The sequence below is a fragment of the Alosa pseudoharengus genome, unplaced genomic scaffold (genome assembly GCF_046254945.1).
Source record: "Alosa pseudoharengus isolate Yale_2024_CS ecotype anadromous, Long Island Sound unplaced genomic scaffold, YU_APseudo_1.1 YU_APseudo_1.1_scf_8, whole genome shotgun sequence".
NCBI lineage: Eukaryota > Metazoa > Chordata > Actinopteri > Clupeiformes > Clupeidae > Alosa > Alosa pseudoharengus.
The window spans coordinates 11,910,912-11,931,693 of NW_027468870.1; the positions used below are offsets into that span (position 1 = coordinate 11,910,912).

A 20,782-nucleotide genomic window follows, 5' to 3' on the forward strand; every position below is an offset into this window, starting at 1 on the left:
GTTATTGAAAATAGCCTCTCTTCTAAGAAAAGGGGTATGGAGTAGCTTAGAGAAACACTGGATGTAAAGCAGCTCGTGTAGCAATTGCAACAAATAATTTGCAAAATAACAAATGGTTTGACTGACATTTATTTTGATTATTGTGTGTGTGTGTGTGTGTGTGAGAGAGAGAGAGAGAGAGAGAGAGTGTGTGTGTGTGTGCGGTTTTCAAATTCAAATCTTTTGCAAATTGCTGTGTGCCTCAGGCACTAAGAACAGTCTATTCATTTGCAGAATACTGACTGGACTGAATGTTAATGTTATTTATTTGCTGTTTTATAATGTCTGACTGCATAAACAATGCACTGAATCAGGAGTCGTTTTGCTGGTGTATCAACCCTCATTGAATCACACATAGTCAAGTGGATAATCAGTGGATAATCAGGAAATAGTCTTAATTTTGGGGCTTTCATAAATATACTTTGAGCAATGTGCATTTATCTTCAGGATATATATGTAAGCAATTAGCAAAATCTGTACATTAATTTTTCATCTCTCAAAAGATGTGTGCTTTCTTCAAATTGGCCCTCATCTGATACCCACTTTGAACTTATCATGTGACAACACAGGGAAATAATGTGATCACCTTGAAAAGCCTCAACGCTCAACTTTCTCTTGTTCCATTCATGCTAGTGCTGTACCACAGGAGTGGGCCTTAGTGAATTGCCTTGCAATCTGTTATCCACGCAGCAGAACTGGTTGGGGTACCATTGAAGCAATAGCGCTTTATTGAGGGCACAATTAGCAAAATGTGTGCACAAATTGTAATATCCAGAGAAATATTCTCATATTTGACAACTCAGGCCTCCTTAGAAATTTGTCAACAAAAAAGAAAAGAAATTGAGTAAATCCATTAGCCTGGCGGGCCATCCTATATCATTGAAATGTATAGTCTGGAATCGAACCATTCACCTCGCTTAATCCAAGGGGCGGGCAGAGAATTGTCTTTCAAACTGCCTAGGCATGCAATAGGCCAGTGCAACGACCATATCCGTATCCGGTCGGCAAAACGGCAAATACATCCTTCTTCGAAAGGAATGACTTAAGTGCATTGTGTTGCTCAACTTTCAAAGAAAAGCACAAGTCCAAATCCTCCAAAGTTGACGCCAACGCCGATTCAAACAACCGCTCTTCGTTCACCATAGCCACCTTCCTTGTTGTTCACCGTCGCAGGACTGTCGTTATCCTGTTAAGCCCGCCTTAAAGCGATGGCTCGGAGTAATTTCACCCTAGGGTCCTTTGCACCATGACCCCGAGCCAAACACCCTCCCAGGACCTTTTTTCCCTTGGTCGAGCCCTGGTCGAGTAGCGCTGTCAGAAACGAATGACGTTCTGCAGTCGTGATGGAACCAACTTTTATCTCGTAAATTACCCCACTAATAATGCCCTGAATGGTACGAAACTTCTGAGGTAGTACAACTATGACCTTTAGTCCAATAACGAGGCATTAGAAAGTTTGTAAGTGCACCAGGAGTTTATTTAAATAAGACTTGCCTGATTATCTGCTATACCACTGCGTCGACGTTTCTTCCCTGATTTGGGAAAAGCCAGTAAAAGTCCTTGTAGGAAGCGATTACATCAACGTTTTTTGGTATATCCAGTTTTTAATATTTTTTTCCCGAAGTGTTTACAACTTAGTGTTAACTAATAATTGTTGCAAACTGGACTACGAACAAAATATTAGTGCATTCCTGGATCTACATCCTTATGCATGCTTCCTGCCAGGACTTTTACGGGCTTTTCCCAAATCAAGGAAGAAACGTCGATGCAGCGGTATAGTAGCAGATAATCAGGCAAGTCTTATTTAAATAAACTCCTGGTGCACTTACAAACTTTCTAATGCCTCGTTATTGGACTAAAGGTCATAGTTGTACTACTGCAGAAGTTTTGTACCATTCAGGGCATTATTAGTGGGGTAATTTACGAGATAAAAGTTGGTTCCATCACGACTGCAGAACGTCATTAGTTTCTGACAGCGCTACTCGACCAGGGTTCGACCAAGGGAAAAAAGGTTCTGGGAGGGTGTTTGGCTCGGGGTCATGGTGCAGAGGACCCTAGGGGGAAATTACTCCGAACCATCGCTTTAAGACTCTCTAACAAAATAGAGCGCTGTGATTGGATGACGTCCACGGCGTCAGCCAATAGAAATCCCTATGGTTTGATACTAGACGTACAGGCTGAGCAAATTAATTTTCCGCCGCTAGGGTGCGTCTAGATTTCTAGGCTATAAATCCATGTGATTGTCTGAATTTTATTTTATTTGGCAGCAGCAATGACATATTACAGAATTGTCCTATGCAGCCCTCTGCTGTGATGTTACATTTTTTCATTTTATATCCATTATTGTAAGAGTGTGTGGATATTTAATCATTCCTGTCAGTTTTTACTTTTATCCTGCACCTAGAGAACATCACTAGAGACAAGCAATGTGCTATTCTTTCACGGGTTTCACAGCCAGCCAACACACACTAACGCAGGTGTCATGAGAACACCATAACTGACTTATGAAGAGCTTATATAAACAAAGTGGTCTGAGGATCTCATCTTTAAAACTTCCATTTCCTTTCATAAAAGTTCATTATGTGGAATTAGTTTTGGTTATGGACCATGAGTTGTCAGTCAATTACACCTAGGGAAAACAAATGCAGTTTAATACAATAGCCATGCAATAAGCCCCCCTATAACTATTGTTATAATGTTCTGCGGATGTTGTAACAGATTGACACTGATGATTCGACTAAAAAACAAATGTGCCAGTTCAACATAATGCAATTCCACAGCAACACAAACTGCAGCCTGCAGAATGAACACAATTGAAACAACTTCTCTCTAAATTAGTTTGAACAAATACAGAATATTATAAACATACTAAAGAAAAATATGTATCGTTACACTTTGTTATACTTCAGACCAGTGTTGGTCAAGTTACTTGGAAAAAGTAATAGTTACTGATTACTGATTACTTATCCAAGAAAGTAATCTAGTTACTTTACTGATTACTTATTTTCAAAAGTAATTAGTTACTTTACTAATTACTTTACTTAGTTACTTTACAAAAACATGTTAGCTATACACAACCTGAATACGCTTTTTTAAAACTTGGTTTTATTAGTTTCAATCTTAACTTTTTGGTGTGTATATTCCTTCATTCGAATAGATGTAAATAAAATACAGCAAAAAATTATTAAAACCAAAGTCTCTATTAACATTTACATCTTTTAACAGTTGCAGTGCAGAGAGGAGTAATGCATTTACCAAAACAGAAAATGCTGTTGCATGCCACATTTAGGCTGTTCTAATGTCAAAGAAGAGTATGTGTTTGAACTGTGTGTGTGCAGTGCCGCTGCTGGCTATTTTGGTGCCCAAAGCAGAACTGTTAGTTTAAAATATTTCTTAAGAAATACTACTAATTTAATGCAGTTTAACTCATTTATAAATGGTGCGCTGTCACTTTAAGAGCATCTACACAACTCTCATAATGATCAGCTCCATTCAAATATAAGCCTATGGCTAGTACACAAACTCCACATTTGGCACTATATTAGCAATAGTCATGATATTAAGTTGGTATAAACAGCTAGCTAGACATTTTCTGTTTGCAATTAAAAGTGATAGCCTATATGAGCCTGGTAGCACCTATCTGAGTGGAATGTGTTTCAATCGGCATAGGCTACTGTGCTTCATGTAAATGCTTAGTTTAAGGCAGTGGTTCTCAAACTTTTTCTTTCATTCCCCACTTTGATCAAGGGGGCCTTTTCGAGCCCCACCTGTCCCTCATCGCTCTAAGAAAGTGGTAGGTCAAGCTTAAAATTGTCAAATGTATTGAAATAATGACAAGTTCTAAATATATCCTCTTCAGCAGAATTAAAATCAGCTGGTGCTGCAGATATAATAATAAATAAATACATAATGTGCCATTGTAAATTAAACACACATATTCTGTTTTCCAGCAACATATTAGGAAGCATAGGCCAATACTTTACAGCATTGTACAATATATTCAATGAAATACCAACATGCTGCATTAAATGGATCCATAATCCAGTCATACTGAGTACTGTGAGTTGGGAAATATTTTTGAAATAAACTTTGCAGGGATGTGATGTAGGCCTACTGTTTAATACATGGGATCACAAGAGTGGCTCCCGAAGCAGACGTTTCAGCGATTTCACTCAGATTCTCAAAGGCATACTGCGATCGATCGAGGCCTGTCCCATACCTCAAGTTTTTTGGTGAATGCAGTAATCTTATCTGCTAGGTGAGGTAGGTGCTTGTCTTTGCCTTGTAACTGGAGATTTAACTCATTGAGCTTTCCAAATATATCGCTAAGATAGGCCAGCTTCAAGAAATGTTCATTAGTGAACGTGCTTGCAGATTCAAACATGCGCTCACGCTGCCTTGACACGAGCGCTTCCCTATGAATAACACAGTGCGTCCATTGCGCATCGGGTGCTACCTGGGCCTAGGCTACAGATGAAAAAAAATACCAAAAAAAACTCCTGTTTTTCACGTCAGTTCGCGCCCCATCTGGCATGTCTCCGCGACCCAGTAGAGAAACCCTGGTTTAAGGGAAACAAATTATTGAAGACTTCAATACTCACCAGCCCCATTACAAAAAGGCAAAGACCACATTATATTTTTGCCCATTTTCCAAATCACAGTGAATGCAGCCAAGATATTATAATGCCCTGGCTCCTTTTATAACGGGCCAGTAGGCTACAGGGAACCCGCGAAGTCCTCTTGTTCACCTGTTGCTGCAGCCGTCATGTCGGGATCTGGGGGTGTCTCAATGAGTTTCACATTCCTGTGCCGGCTTGCTAGGTGCTTGCTCAGATTTGAGGTGGAATTTTTCGCTGTAGACAACATTTTTCCTTCCCACGAAGAGTGTACAGCATTAATGTTTCTTTCTTAATGTCTGAACTGCAATTAATTAAATGCTCCATGTTCGCGCTCTCTCCTGCACTCCATGTCTTGCACACGTGTGTCTGTTGTTTACATCTATGTTGTGCAGCTATAGCCTACATTATTGTCACGTTAGTCTCACAAAATCCATTTGGCAAAATCCCAAATTCTTTTACTGTCTATGGCAAAATCACGGTTTAGTAACGCAGTAACGCAGGCTGCTTGCAGGAAAGTAAAGGTAATCTAATTACTGTTTTTGCAATTGTAATCCCTTACTTTACTCTTACTTGAAAAAAGTAATTGGATTACAGTAGTTACTTCTAACGCGTTACTGCCCATCATTGCTTCAGACTCATCTAAAAATTAAATGGGCCACTTGAGGACTTTCACAGAGTTTTCCCGAAGCCACTCCAGTGTTCTCTTGGCAGTAGGCCCATGCTTCGGGTAGTCGTCTTGTTGAAATGTAAATATTCGCCTCAGCCTGAGATTGTATGCACTTAAAAAGGTTTTCACTCAGGATCACTCTATATCTGAGAATTGTGGCAAGAGTGTTCAATCTTCATTTCATCAGACCATCTGGATTTCGATTCTTATGGTATGCGAGTTTTTAAAAAATTATTATTAGCAAATGTCCAGTGGGCTGTCATGTGCGGTTTGGTGAGGAATTACTTTTTTCTGTGGTTGCTCTGTCAGAAAGGCCCGATTGGTGTAGTGTTGCCCTGACGATTGTCACTCTGTAAGGCCCTCCTACCTCCACAAAGGAACTTATTTTTGATAAATAAAAACAACAAAAAAAACACTTTAAAAATCTGTTTTTGCTGTGTAATTGTGGAATAGTGTGAGTAGGATGTTGAGTGTATGGTATAAATATAGTTGGAAACCTTTTACAGTCTGTTGATTGGGCAGTGTTGTCTCATCTGTGCACTCTGGGGAGCTTTATTTTCCAAATTGTCCAGTCTGTTTGTCCTAATCCAGAGCCATCCACTGTTTACTCTTTCACTTGCATTCTCTCAGAAATGAAGCGCTAGAATGAGGCACTGGAAATAGCCTTCCTCTTCGTTTTCTAACGGCAGAACTAAAAGGGTTTAAGCAGTACAATGACACATGGTGGAATGCCATCCCTAATTCACATTCCAGGATCTTGTCCTAGAGATTATGTAAAACTATTTTGTAAACGAGCCAAGTTCGTTGTACCACCAGCACAGCCGAACTGTTGCCATGGTTTCCTTTCATTAGTTGGTTGAGTCCTCTTGACTATGGAGGCTGGATGTGTAGCTACCAGCAGACATGATGGTTTCTCTCTCTCCTCCTTCCACAAGTGTCTCTCTCTGCAGCCTTGTCCCCCTGTGAAGGAATTTGATTAGAATCGTTGGGAAGTGCATTTAAATCCATACCATGGAGGCAAATGCCTTCATTTGACTGGTACATATTTTCCATGTTTTATAAAAGTCTAGTCTGACTGAATGATCTTAGTAATCTTATTATTCATGGGACCAGCAAGTATTGATCTTAAAACTTCAATAACTGAAGTGAATTCAGTTTAGTCCAGTGTGATGTTATTTATATAGCACCAATGCCAATTGAAATAGTCTCAAGATGCTTTACAGAGCTTGAATTCCCTAAACAGTAAGGCGATGGTGGCAAGGAAAAGCTCCATTTTAACTGGAAGAAACCATGTTCAGAAACTGTCTATTAGGGGAGCCCTCCTGCAGTGATCTAAATAAATCAGCGGTCTTCAAATTTAGGAGGCGGGATTTGAAAATATGCAGTCCTAGAAATGTCCAAAACATCATAATCACAATTTTATTAACAACCATAGACTGTATATATAGAACTGGACAGTGTGGCTATATACAGCGTGGAAAATAAGTATTGAACACGTCAACATTTTTTTCAGTAAGTAAACTTCCAATGAGGCTATTTGCATGAAATTTTCACCAGGCCTGAGTATTAACTCAGTTAATCCACCCATATAAAAAAATCCAAACATTAAAGTCCATAGGTAGAGTTATGTGTAATAAAGTGGAATGACACAGGAAAAAAGTATTGAACACACCTGCTGAAATTTCTTAAATACTTTGTGGAAAAGCCTTTATTTGTAATGACGGCTTCAAGGCATTTCCTGTATGACGAAACTAATCAGTCACAGTATTCTGGTGTGAGTTTGGCCCATTCTTTTAAACAGATAGTCCTTTAATATTGAAGATTCCAGGGGTCCATCTTGTGAATCCTGATCTTTAGTTAACTTCCAAAACTGTTCAATTGGATTGAAGTCAGGGCCTTGATTTAATTTCTCTGAAACCAATTAAGATCTTCCTTTGCTGAATGGTTGTGACGGGTGTCCTGCTGGAAGGTCTAGCCATGTCTCATCCTCATCATCCTGGTGGATGGAAAGATTCTCCCAGAACAAAATGACTCCATTCATCATTCCTTCAACTGTATGAAGTCTGCTAGTATCATGAGATGAAAAACAGCCCACACCATGATGCCACCACCTCCAAACCTCACTATTGGTAGGGTATTTTTAGGGTGATACACAGTGCCATTTCTCCTCCAAATATGGTGTGTAGTATGACATCCGAAAAGTTAAAATTTGCTCTTGCCTGACCAGAAAACATTCTCTCAGTATTTCATAGGATTGTCCAAATGTTGTGTAGCAAATTTTCAACAAGCTTTGATATGTTTTTTCTTCAGCAATAGAGTCATGCGGGATGAGCGTGCATAGAGGCCATGGTGGTGGAGTGCATTACCTATGATTTTCTCTGTAACAATTGTACCTGCTGCCTCCAAGTCTTTCTGGAGCTTTCTCTGAGTGGTCCTTGGCTCTTGGGCTACTCTTCTGACTTCCTGGTCAGAAATCTTGCAAGGAGATCCTGTGCATTGCCAGTTGATGATGCAGTGATGTTCCTTCCACTTGCAGATAATGGCTACAATACTGCTTGCTGGATGATTCTGAAGTTTTGAAGTGCACCTGTAACCAGTCCCATTGATATGTTTGCAACAATAAGGTTGCAAAGGTCTTGGGAGAGCTCTTTGCTTTTACCCATCATGAAATGTTTCTTGTGTGACACCTTGGTAACAAAAAACCTTTTTATAGCCTACCAGTATGTACTAACCCAGCTTATATTAATTTGCACAGATAGGAGGGATAATTTCTCTAACTACTTATAGATTCCAGTTTGTTCCTTGCCATTCCTTGCCTTTGTGTACTGCTTTTTCTTAGCGTGTTCAATATTTTTTCCCTGTGCCATTCCACTTTTTTACTCATAACTCTACTTTTAAACATTAATGTTTGGATTTTTATATATGTGTGGATTACCTAAGTTAATACTAATGTCCGGTGAAAATTTCATGCGAATAGCCTCACTGGAAGTATACTTACTGAAAAAAATGTTGACGTGTTCAATACTTATTTTCCCCGCTGTATATACATTCTATGGTAACAACAGAACTTACTGTTTTTGCATAGTCACAAGTAGTTTTTTGGATATGCCATAATTAACATGAGGAATTTTGGGCAAATCAGTTCCATCCATTTTACATAACAAAAACAGTGCCAGTAACACCTACCAAATGACCGCAGTAGCATAGTGATACACATGCAGGTACACTCGTCACCTAGGGTTGTTTGGACCCTTGTATGTTGGACCTATTCAGATCCAGGGTAGGTAATAACTCTTGTTGTCATCAGTATCTGCTGGCATCCGTGGCATGACCACTGGTTGCTAGGTTACGTCTCACCATGCATCTCGATGGCCTTAGAGGCAAAGTATGAGGTCGCCCTGTCACATGCGCCTCCTCTCTCCTCCCCTGCCCTGGGTGATGTCCCCCAAGGCTGTTTACGCACATTCAGATGCAGAGCGAGGCCAATTTAGCGCCAGTCCAACAGCTGCAGAAAAGGAGCCCATCGCCCAGGGGAGTGTTTTGCCCTATTTACTCTATCCGTCCCTTTATTCAAAGAAGAGCAAATATCTCAGCAAAGTGTTTGAAGGTCCCTTGATACTTGCAGAATATAGATTATTTTTTTTTTTCTATTTCTGTTGATAACAGTATATGGATGTTTTAGCTTGTGTATGTAATATTGAACATCTCATAAATCAGTTTGACTGTGTGTGTGTGTGTGTGTGTGTGTGTTTGTGTGTGTGTGTGTGTGTGTGTGCGCGTGTGTGTGCGCGTGCGCGTGTGTGTGCGTGGTGATCTGATGCCTGTAGACAGAGCTACTCTACTGAAGCTCCTCGTCTCTCTTCTCCATGACGATGGGCACGGAGGCATGAGGGAAAGGGCCTGCGAGGTTGCCATGGCAATGGCCTCTAGACTGGGGCTGACAGTGCAGTGTTTCCCGCTCCCTCTCATACAAACACACACACACACATACACATTGAGAATGAGGAAGAGACATTCACATTCACTATGCACACAACACACACAAATCCACAACTGCAGCAGTTTACAAATATGTACACATGATGTACACATAAACATAACATATATTTAGCATTAGTTTAATGGTGACTCAGTAAGGTTGTTTGCTTAGGATTGGTTGATTAAGGATGGCTACATATTTTGCCTATAGAAAATGCAATTTCTGCTGTCTGCGCCTTCTACTGTCTACTGTCGCTAGACTTTCGGAAACCGTGAGATTTCACTCTAAACATCTGCTGTTTTTCAATTACGTAAAGTGCACTCAGAATTAATTACAACATATGTTTTGTTATGCTTACGTAATTTCGATTTCGTATTTTTTTGTCATTTTGTTTCTGTAACTCTTAAAAGTCAAACCAACACAATACAGACTGGTCAGGATGTCTGAGTTTACTGATTGGCAGAGTGCGCAGCATTGTTCGGGGGTCAGCATGCCAGGCTGAATTAAATTTGTGTGGGGAAAGCAAGAGGCTGGACAGTCATAGCTTATTAGGCTGATGTACTGAGTTCATCAGAGAAACGTAGACAGGCGCACACATATGCATACACACTGGGCACGTACATATGATGTGTACGCACATTTGGATGCTCACGCTCACACAGAGACACATGGAGATGCACATGACATAGCCTGCTTGAATTTGCTTGCTCACATGGACACACGCCTACACATGCGTGGGCGTGTGCACTCACACATAGACACAGGCACAGGCACCCACACACACGCACACACACGCTTGCACACAGAAACACAACACACACACACACACACACACACACACACACACACAATGCCTTTTCCCAGTTCAGCAGGGGGTGATGCTTGACCTCATATTTCACTGGGTCATCTTCCATTTGGCATCAACCGACCCCCAACCTAACTACAGTATGCCGTCATCTGTCTCTTTCTTACACTCTACCTCCCCCTCTTTGTCTTTCTGTCTCTCCCTCGCTCTCTGTCTCTCTCTTTCTCTTTCTTAACATGGAAGCTTTCTTTTGTAAACAACCTTGACTGAAATTATTACTTCACTAGTGGATATCACTAGTGGATGATGCAGAACTTTGACAATTTATGAGAGTTTTTCAACATGCACAAATGCAGTGGGCAGATTTAGGCATGACGACCCCACTCTTTTCTAGTTTGTCACAATATGTACACTCTGCCACTCATCTCCTCGAAGGATAGACTGGCACAGTCACCCTGGATGCTGACCCCTTCACCTTTGAACTCTGACCTTTGAACTGGTTCTTCTCTCTTTCCAGGTGTCCACCCCCTTCTACAGGCCGTTGTTAGTGTGTGTGTGTGTGTGTGTTCAGAGGGGGCAGCCATGCCTCTGGTGAAGAGGAGCATCGAGCCACGGCACCTGTGCCGACGGGCCCTGCCGGACGGGGTGACCAGCGAGCTGGAATGCGTCACCAACAGCACCCTGGCGGCCATCATCAAGCAGCTAGGGGGTCTGAGTAAGCAGAGCTTTGGCATAGGATATAGTAGGATAAAGTTGAACTACACAAGGCTAAATGAACTTGTTTGGATCATAGGGCTGAGGCCCTCGATCCTTACGGCTTTTTGCATTCTGTGACAGACGATTCCATTTCAAATACGACTGAAACCTCCATTCTTTCTGCTTTTGTGTTCTACCTATTGAGCAGTTGAGCTCAATTGTAAGCAATCAAAAGTTATTTCCAATCACGATGAGGTGACACTGTTATATCATGAAGAACTACCTCAATTAAACTACTACTACCACTACAATGCTTTTTATTATTTGGCTTATGAACATGGTTTCATTGTCCACTCTGTTTTGTACAGTGAGTAGTTTGTAATAGGGTAGGTACAGCATACTTTTGCATAAACTTTTTATGCAGTTGATTTTGTATTTGACCCACTGTTATAATCTTTACTTTCTGTTGGTGCACAGGCAAAATGCAAGTATGGGACAGATACACACTAGTATGCAGTATGCTGTAAACAAACATCTACAGCATTGTAGTTTCTTAACATTACTTTTTAATCCCTCATAGATATTCAACATGCAGTACAAGATACTGGAAACTAACTTGAAACTTGAAAATGATTCATTCATTTTCACCACTGTATCCTTTGGAGTAGTTTAGTGCCTTAAGCAGCTTGGAGGTCTTCAAGTGTAACTTAAACAGACAAAGTCCCAGGCCTCATTTCCTGCTATTACGTCAACAGTCAGTAGAACCCACACACTCCCTTCAATATTACTCCTGAGAGGCAGACTTCAATGATGAATAGTCTTACATAGTCTTACATGCGTATTACTGCATACTTATACCCTAAGTACATAATTGCTTTTGTGTAAATACTTGCTACTTGTGTGTAGCTTGTACTTGTGGTTGTTGTATATGAATATAAACTATATTTGTGTATGTTTGTGACTGCAGGTAGACATGCTGAAGACATATTTGGGGAGCTGTTCAATGAGGCCAACAGCTTCTACATGCGAATGAACAGCTTACAAGAGAGAGTTGATCAGTTGGCCGTCAAAGTAACACAACTTGACTCCACAGTGGAGGAGGGTGAGTGTGTGTATGTGCGTATGCATGTGCGTGTGTGTGTGTGTGTGTGTCCAGACTACAGGCTCTTGTATGGATAGTCTATCTGTCTAACATGTATGTAAGGCTGATTGTGTATTTGTGTGTGTAGCCTATATGTGTGTGTGTGTGTGTGTGTGTGAAAGTGAAAGAGAAAGAGAAAGAGAAAGAGAAAGAGAAAGAGAAAGAGAAAGAAAGAAAAATAGGTATGTTTTTGTACCGTCACAAACAATTCATCATATAAACAATTCAGCCAGATACATATAGTGCATAAAAGCCCCTGCATGTTAGTGTGTATCATGTGCTCACACTTGTGCACACTACACTCCACATGCGTAGCCTGGCCTTCCTGGCACAGTGTGCTCCTCAGCAGAGGTGAGCTGAGCGCGTGTCAGTGAGCTGAACTAATGGGCACTGTCAGGTATCGTGGCCAAACAGAGGGAGTATCATGGAGACATGTATTATTCAGAGGCTTGCTGCTGAGCGTCGCTCCCGCGGCAGTGACGCTAGCTGTAGTGCTAGCGACGGATGGGGGCAGCTGCTGCTGAGAACGTGTCTGAGTCAGGGCTGAGTCATAGACACACGCACACACACACACACACACACACACACACACACACACACACACACACACACACACAGAGGAAAGCAACAGCCCTGCAGGGTCTTAGTGCTCACCTTCCAATTTGTACTGTACCTGTGACTCTCATCCATAGACATTTGACCACATGTGTCCATAAGGTCATTTAAAAGGACATGGTCAAATAGAATAGATTGACCAAAATGTTATATATTTTTTTCAGTGACATATTGTAGAAAAGCCTTAATAATAATTAATATGCATAACAATAAGACTTATTGTCTTAGCTACATTTTCAGCTACCAAAGTGCACCCTGTGATAAGGTGCTCTATAATGATTATGCTACGTGAACTATGCATTCCTATACAGTATCGCTGCAGGACATCAATATGAGGAAGGCCTTCAGGAGCTCCATCATACAGGACCAGCAGGTGGTGTCCAGAAACTCCATCCTCAACTCAGTCCTGGAGATGTACCACCGCTGTGACAAGCCCCCACCCCTCAACATCCTCACCCCTTACAGGTGAGACAAGCGTCCACCCCTCAACATCCTCACCCCTTACGGTATAAGTATATATACTCTTTTGATCCCGTGAGGGAAATTTGGTCTCTGAATTTATCGCAATCCGTGAATTAGTGAAACACACACAGCACACACTAATCCCAGCGCAGTAAGCTGCCTGCAACAACAGCGGCGCTCGGGGAGCAGTGAGGGGTTAGGTGCCTTGCTCACTTCAGCCGTTCTTACTGGCCGGGGTTCGAACCGGCAACCCTCCGGTTACAAGTCCGAAGTGTAGGCCACGGTTGCCCCCAGGTGAGACAAGCGTCCACTTCTCAACATCCTCACCCCATACAGGTGAGACAAGCGTCCACCTCTCAACATCCTCACCCCATACAGGTGAAGTAGATGTCTGAGAGCTGAGCTCAGAAAATGTGGGGTCGTTTCAAAGACTCCATCCTTTGCTTCCTCTGATGTTGCTCTGAGACATTTTACCGAGCAACAGTAACTTTTCCACAGAATATGTTTTTTGAGTGGCAGAGTGAGCACATTTTGTTGATATGAAAGAGTTACTTTTCGTCCATTTGGGTTGTACACTTCATTTAACCCATCATAGCAAATACACTCACCAATGTCTGTTTTCCTTCCACATTGAAATACCTTTTGTTTTTACCATGATGGATGAATCCCATTTCGCATCCTAAATTGCATTATAGACTAATTGATTTGAGACTTAAGAGGATGTGTTCTTTGCCAGGGATGATAAGAAGGATGGCTTGAAGTTCTACACAGATCCCTCCTACTTCTTCAACCTCTGGAAGGAGAAAATGCTGCAAGCCACAGAGAACAAACGGAAAGAGAAGAGGAGGCAAAAGGTGTGTGTGTGTGTGTGTGTGTGTGTGTGTGTGTGTTTGTGTGTGTGTGTGTGTGTGTGTGTGTGTGTGTGTGTGTGTGTGTGTGTGTGTGTGTGTCAGAACATGAACTGTCCAGTCCAGGAAACATGCGTGTGTGTGTGCCTATGTGTGGGTGTGCACTCATGTGTACATGTATGTTGTTGACTGTGCACCTGCTAATTTATCCCTCCCTGTAAATAAAGCTGTTCCCATGCCCTGATTCCCCACCCCCACCTCTGCCTATCGCCCATCTGTCTCTCTCAATCTCTCTCTCTCTCTCTCTCTCTCTCTCTCTCTCAATCTCTCTCTCTCTCTCTCAATCTCTCTCTCTTTCTCTCTCTCTCTCCTCTCTCACACATAGTGCATTTACAGCACCCTTTATGTTTGTTATCACCCTTGGTGTAGTTAAGTAATAGGAGGTATTTAAAACGTATTTTTGGTTGCCAATTTACCCTAGTCTCACGATGAATACAAATAAGAAAAAAAAATCCAACCTTGAAGGGAAGCAAATTTATTCTGATAAAACAAAATACCCTTTCAAGAAATAAGTATTTAAAGAAAACACCACAAAAGTGCCACAATTATTGGCACAACTAACAAAACGTATGAAAATACGTTTTTGTACTTCTCTGCCTCAGTGATCAGTGTGGCCTGCGTGGTTGCATTCAGGGTAGTGAGGCCCTTCCTCTCGAAAAATCCTTGCAAGATTTTCCTCCTCTCTTCCTCCATCACGTCTCTGTTCTCAGGGGTGTCAGCCGTGCACCACACACCGGGCTGAGGTGTGGCCTTCCCGACTCTAGGTTGGTCCAGTTTCAAACGAGGCACAGGGCTTGCTCCGTCTCCATCACCGTGCAGCAGGGAGGAGCTCTTACCGCCCTCCGCGTCCAGCTGAAGTGTCCCGTGGTCTGCAGTTGACTTGTTCAGGACTGTGGAGACAAATGCAATTAGTTAGTCGGACAACTGCAAAATGTCCATTTCAACTCTAATCAACCATCTGAAAAAGTGATGCAGTGGAAATGGGCTCCTACCATCCTCCTTGTCCAGCTGAGCTGTCCCATGGTCAACAGATGACTCATTTGGGTCTGTAGAAAGAGATTAAATGATGATGGTAATTAGTAAATCTGTATGTACCTGTAGGTGTCCATTTCAACTCTATTCAACTATCCGAAATTACGATACTTACTGCAGTCCTCTTTGCTGAACTCTTGATCACCATCTCCATCAACATGCAGTAGAGATGGGCTCCCATCGCCTCCCTTGTCCAGCTGAGGTGTCCCATTGTCAATGGATGACTCGGTTGGGTCTGTGGACAGAGATGATTGTAATTAGTGAGTCTGTCAACATTAAAATGTAGAGTAGGTGTCCATTTCAACTTTATTTAACCATTCAAAAATATGATACTTACTGCAGTCCTCTTTGCTGAAGCCCCCTCTCATCCATCTGAGGTGTCCCACGGTCAGCAGATGACTCAATCAGGTCTATGGAGAGAGATAAAATAAAGATTCTAACCACACGCCGGCGACCCGGGTTCGATTCCCGACCCGTGGTCCTTTCCGGATCCCACCCCTGCTCTCTCTCCTATTCGCTTCCTGTCACTCTCCACTGTCCTGTCGCATTAAAGGCATAAAAGCCCAAAAAATATACTTAAAAAAAAAAAATATTCTAATGAATGAGTTTTACAACATTAAAGTGTATGATACAGTGTATGAGAGGGCCTAGCGTCAGTTAACTTACCATGGTGGATAGCGATCACTGCATTTTCACCTTCAAATCTCACTGCAGGCCCATCCTTCACCTCGTCCAGAGACACTACTACAGTCTCCTGCACCTTTGAGATGTCCATCCTAAGGTCCTCCATTCTCCTCCTACCTGCCATCTCTTTCTTGAGGCGCTTAGCCTCCTTTCTTAGCTTCTTCTTGCTGGTGTCAACCTTCTCGTTCTTGTGCTTCTTCCTTCGGACCGGTAGACAGCAGCCGAAAAGTTCGCTGAGCTTCATTTTTGTCACCTGTTCGCTTTGAAGTGTTTAACCCTTAAAGGAGTACCGTCACACCGGTGTGATGGGAATGTTGGGAAATGAACGTTCTAAAGAATATCTGGGTTCATTGAATTCAACATAGAATTTTAGAACCTTCAATTGTTGCGGAACTTAGAATGTTCAAAAACCTACACCTTTAAGGGTTAATAAGACTGAGCAGATTCTTGGAATTCACTGAAAATTCTACTTTGTACATTTTGGAATGGAATCTTCAGAGTTCTGGAAATAAACATTCCAAGTTGTCACAGCGGTAAATCTGGAGCAGCAACAAAGGATTTAGAATGTTCATTCTATAGAGCCAAGCTCACTTATTTTTATTTTCTTTTTGACAATCGGTTATGGTTATAGTTGGTTATGGTTATGGTTCCTGGCAGATGCTTTTGCCCAAAGTGGTGTACAACAAACACACACACTTTTGCTTTCTTGCTACTGTACTTTCCTCTTTTCTCTTCCTTGTGTGCTTTCTTCTGAATTCATATGCATTTTCTCTTCTATTGTGCTCCTTTAAATTATTTTCCTCTCCAGTGATTTTTTCAGATGCTGGTGGAGCCCCCTCTCTTGCCTGTTAACAGCATCAGCATTGATGCTTCGCTCATTTCCAGTCTTCCAGTGCAAGAACCTATAATCCTGCTCTGGGCAGATTTCACAAAGGACAGACTTATATAGAGAGGGAGGAAATAGTGTGTTAATACATTAATACTCAAATGAGAAAGAGATAAATTGGTGAAAGAGATGAACTGAAACTGAAAAATAATCCTGTCTGCACTACACCTTCCCCCTTTCTCTCTCTCTCTCTCTCTCTCTCTCTCTCTCTCTCTTTTACACACTATATGACATGCCTACCTTCCACTAGCCCTCCCTTTCCTCTTTCTCTCTCTTTCTCTCTCTCTCTCTCTCTCTCTCTCTCTCTCTCTCTCTCTCTCTCTCGCTGGGTCTGCATGCATGCATGCATGCAGCATGCTTGTCGTGGTTGCATTCCCCGTGTTAAGATGTTAGCAGGTGCAGATGGTATGGCAGCAGTCCTCACCTCCTGTCACATTTTGGCTGTGTAGCCGTGTGTGAGGCAGCAAGTCTGTTGTTTTGCACATGGAGGCATTTGGTCATCAGATTTACAATGACATTTATATAATTTCTTTGATGTACTAAGATGTCAGCCAAATCAGCTTGATGCCACGGTAGCCTACATCAGTTGTAGCCGTCACATTTATTTTTTTGCCCATTCAGAACTGAAGCCACAGCATTGACAAAAATACTATTTTCTTATAGTGGTTGCTTTAGTTTGTAATTCATTCAAATAATGTTGCGGATTTACAAAGTGTGCAATGCAGTGTATATGTGCCATGAATGTCGGAGAGTTCCGATGGAGGAAGATTGGAGTCACACCTGCAAAGAGAGCAGACTTCTCTGACTCAGCTCTGCCATTGTTCTTCACAAAGGGACTTTTGTGTTGGTCTAGAAAGAGGTGTATTTACATCTGGACCGTGTTATTAAGTGCCTCTTCAGTATCCCTTCAGTAGCCACTTCCTGTAACGTTAATTATGCGTTAATAAACAGGAATGCTATTACCAAGAGATATTGGAAACCTTTGGCATTCATGGATCTGTTTCATGTACCTGTACAGCTTCATATCAATGATACTATGATGTTCACCAGAGATGAAAAATTCTATTGTAAAATAAGTGAATGGAAACTGACTGTGCATTTTGTAAATGAAGAGGTTTCTTATTGATGAATTTTAACTTAGTCCTAAGTGCTATAATGTAATGTGACTATGTATAGACTTCCTTGTGGCCGGTCTATACCTGGTTGGAATCTTACATTTGACCACTTGGAATCCCACAGCAAGAGCAGAAGCACCAGGAGGACCCTGGCCGTGAGGTGAAGAAGATACGGAAGGCTCGGAACCGCAGGCAGGAGTGGAACGTGTTGGCCTATGACAAGGAGTTCCGCCCTGACGCGCGCCTCACTCCCTCGCCCTACCACGGCATGTCCTCTGAGGGCTCCCTCTCTCCAGACAGGTGAGCTACACCTGGCCCAGACTGACCGCACTCACTAGGGAAACAATATGGCCTCCTGTTGTTTATGATAGCTAAATGACCGTCTTCATATCACTTCATATCACTGGACAGTATATTGCTTATGCTGTGGAAAGCACATGGAGTCATGTATGTGTATGAGTAGCAGTATTGATGAATGAAATATTACATTATATCAGATATGGTGTTAATGTGCTTTGTGGTACTTCTGACTAATTCTGTCACTGGTACTACTGGTGTTGCCACCACTGCAACAATCATTTCGAGTTTTTTACTTAAACTGCCAGTACTACATTTGTGTTGCTATTTTACTGCTGTACTGTATGCTAGCTGAACTAATCATCAAACAATACAGAACAAGCCCAGAAGAGCAGCACCTCTCTTCTCTCTGCTGCCCCCTATTGGAGAATGAGAACTCTGCAGACACCACAAAGTGTTCTATGTTTATGCTTATGGTGTTTGTTTAATGTTGTGCAGCTTAGTACATTCTAGAATTTAGCACTTGATTAATAATTTTAGATCATAAAGAGGAATATTTATCGATGTCTCTCCCTCTTTCAGGTCTGGCATGTCAGATGAGCTCTCCTATCCGGCCAGCCCCAACCATCCGCCGGAGGCGGGCGGCCCCGGTGCAGACGGGAAGGACTCGGGTCCTACGCAGACCCAGTCTCTGGACCGGGCCTACCGACCCCCTGCCTCGGGTGCAGCTTCGGGCGCGGCACGTCAGCACTCTCTGGGCCGCGTGCCGTCTCACCCCCCGCCCACAGACCAGGCCAGCCTCAACGGGCCCAGACCCACCGCCGCCAAAGACTACAGGTCGGTACTCACTATCAGAATATCAAGCAGACTATTTGTGATGCAGTGATCACATGGGAGTCGTAAATAAATATAGAAATAAAAAAACTTTAAACTAAGAACAAATATTGAAAGCTAAATTGAGAGTTCTTTACATTTACCGAACAATGCATTGCATTCAAATACAGGCAGTACTGTTCTCCTGCTAACCCTACTGTTCTCCTGCTAACCCTACTGTTCTCCTGCTAACCCTACTGTTCTCCTGCTAACCCTACTGTCACTCTGTGTTGTTGTCCCTCAGTGGTCACCAGATGCCCGAGCACTTCGTCCCGCCGGCTCCCCCTCCTCCCCCGCCCCTCATCCCCTCCGCCCAGACGGCCTTCGACAGCGCGGCCGGCGGCGGCCCCCCGACCCTGGCGCCCGGCACCGTGGCGGCCATCTCTCGTCCCTACAGCCCCTCCCCTCCCCCCGCGCCCCCTGCCTCCTACGTCCCCTCCCCCTCGCACCCGGCCATGGCTGGCGGTCCCCCCGTCGCCCCTCCTCCACCCCCTCCGGGCGGTCCCCCCACCCACGGCCCGTCTCCTGCCCGCTTGGCCCACCCAGCCGCCGGGAAGGGCCAGGTGCCACTCATCCCGATGAGCGACGCCCGCAGCGACCTGCTGGCCGCCATCCGCAGAGGTAAGGGTGGGGCGGGCAAGACAGTCAAGTCAAGTCAACTTTATTTATATTTTGCATTTCGTACAGAGGTCATTCAATGTGTACATAAACACAAGCTAATAAAAAGCATAAATAAAAGCATAGAAGGGCAATAGTCAAAGAATAGTTTAAAAAGTAAAGAATGAAAAAGGAAAACATAAAATACACAACATAATAGTACATAAAAACATTAAATGGCAATAGTTTAAAAGTGTTTTAAAAGTAACAATTAAAACACATAAAAAACAACATAGAATGATTATACTAGTCAAGCACCCAGTGAAGAGCAGCACTCTGGAGATTCTTGAAGTAGTCTCAAGATAGAGGGATTGGTGAACTCGGATGGAGTATACAGTTAAATACATATGAACAGAAATGTGCTTTGATGTGTTGCACATGGTCCTTATGTGCTACACACTCCTGGTGTGTGATTAAATGCATTGTCATGGCACAGCTGCACACTCTAAATGCACATTGTAATTGTCTTTGCACCGATTTTGAGTGACATTAATACCTCTCATCTAAATATGATGCTTACACCTGTGATGTTAATATGTGCCTCCAACCTATATTGTAAGGGTGCATGTGAAAAAAGAACTATGTTTGCTCTCCACTTGTGCTGTGAATGTGGATGTGACACCCGTGCTGTCCCACAGGTATCCAGCTGCGTAAGGTCCAGGAGCAGAGAGAGCAGGAGGCCAAGAAGGAGCCGGTGGCCAACGATGTGGCCACTATCCTGTCACGACGCATTGCTGTTGAGTACAGCGAGTCCGACGAGGACTCCGAGCCGGAGGAGAACGAGTGGTCAGACTGAGAAGGAGGAGAAGGAGGAGGAGTAATGGGAGGAGGAGAAGGAGGAGGAGTAATGGGAGGAATGCGGGGAATGGAGAGGAAGTCGGAAGAGAGGAGGATGTTACCGAACCTACACACTGCTGCTATTTCAGAAATCAGACATACACTGCACACACACACACACACACACACACACACACACACACACACACACACACACACACACACACACACACACACACCAACATTCATATACGAGAAGAAGGGAATATGAGAAAGCACATCAGAGAGTTATAGAAAGAGAAAAAGAAAGGTAGAATAGATGATGCAGACAGAACAGAGTTGACCAGACCAGTATAAATCCTGCATTCAAATTAGTGTAATAGTAAATAATGTATATGTGCATTTTGAATAGTTTATCTATCTATCAATTCCCAAAGTTAATATATTGTATTTCAATCATTAACATAGAAGTGGTCTGACAATGAAAGATTGAGTGATGAGAGAGAGAGATGAAGAGAGGTGTGCACTCT

The 20,782-nt window shown here is 42.7% G+C and overlaps 1 protein-coding gene across 1 annotated transcript; it reads left to right on the forward strand.

The window, feature by feature from the left end:
- The first annotated feature begins 10,691 nt into the window (after positions 1-10,691).
- On the forward strand, positions 10,692-20,534 carry LOC143111795 (actin-binding protein WASF3). The gene is made up of 8 exons (XM_076274055.1): positions 10,692-10,824; positions 11,773-11,907; positions 12,873-13,026; positions 13,760-13,877; positions 17,773-17,948; positions 18,528-18,782; positions 19,063-19,439; positions 20,114-20,534. The coding sequence occupies exons 1-8, from the start codon at positions 10,692-10,694 to the stop codon at positions 20,269-20,271; spliced, it is 1,506 nt and encodes a 501-aa protein (XP_076130170.1). The 3' UTR covers positions 20,272-20,534.
- Positions 20,535-20,782: the final 248 nt, after the last annotated feature.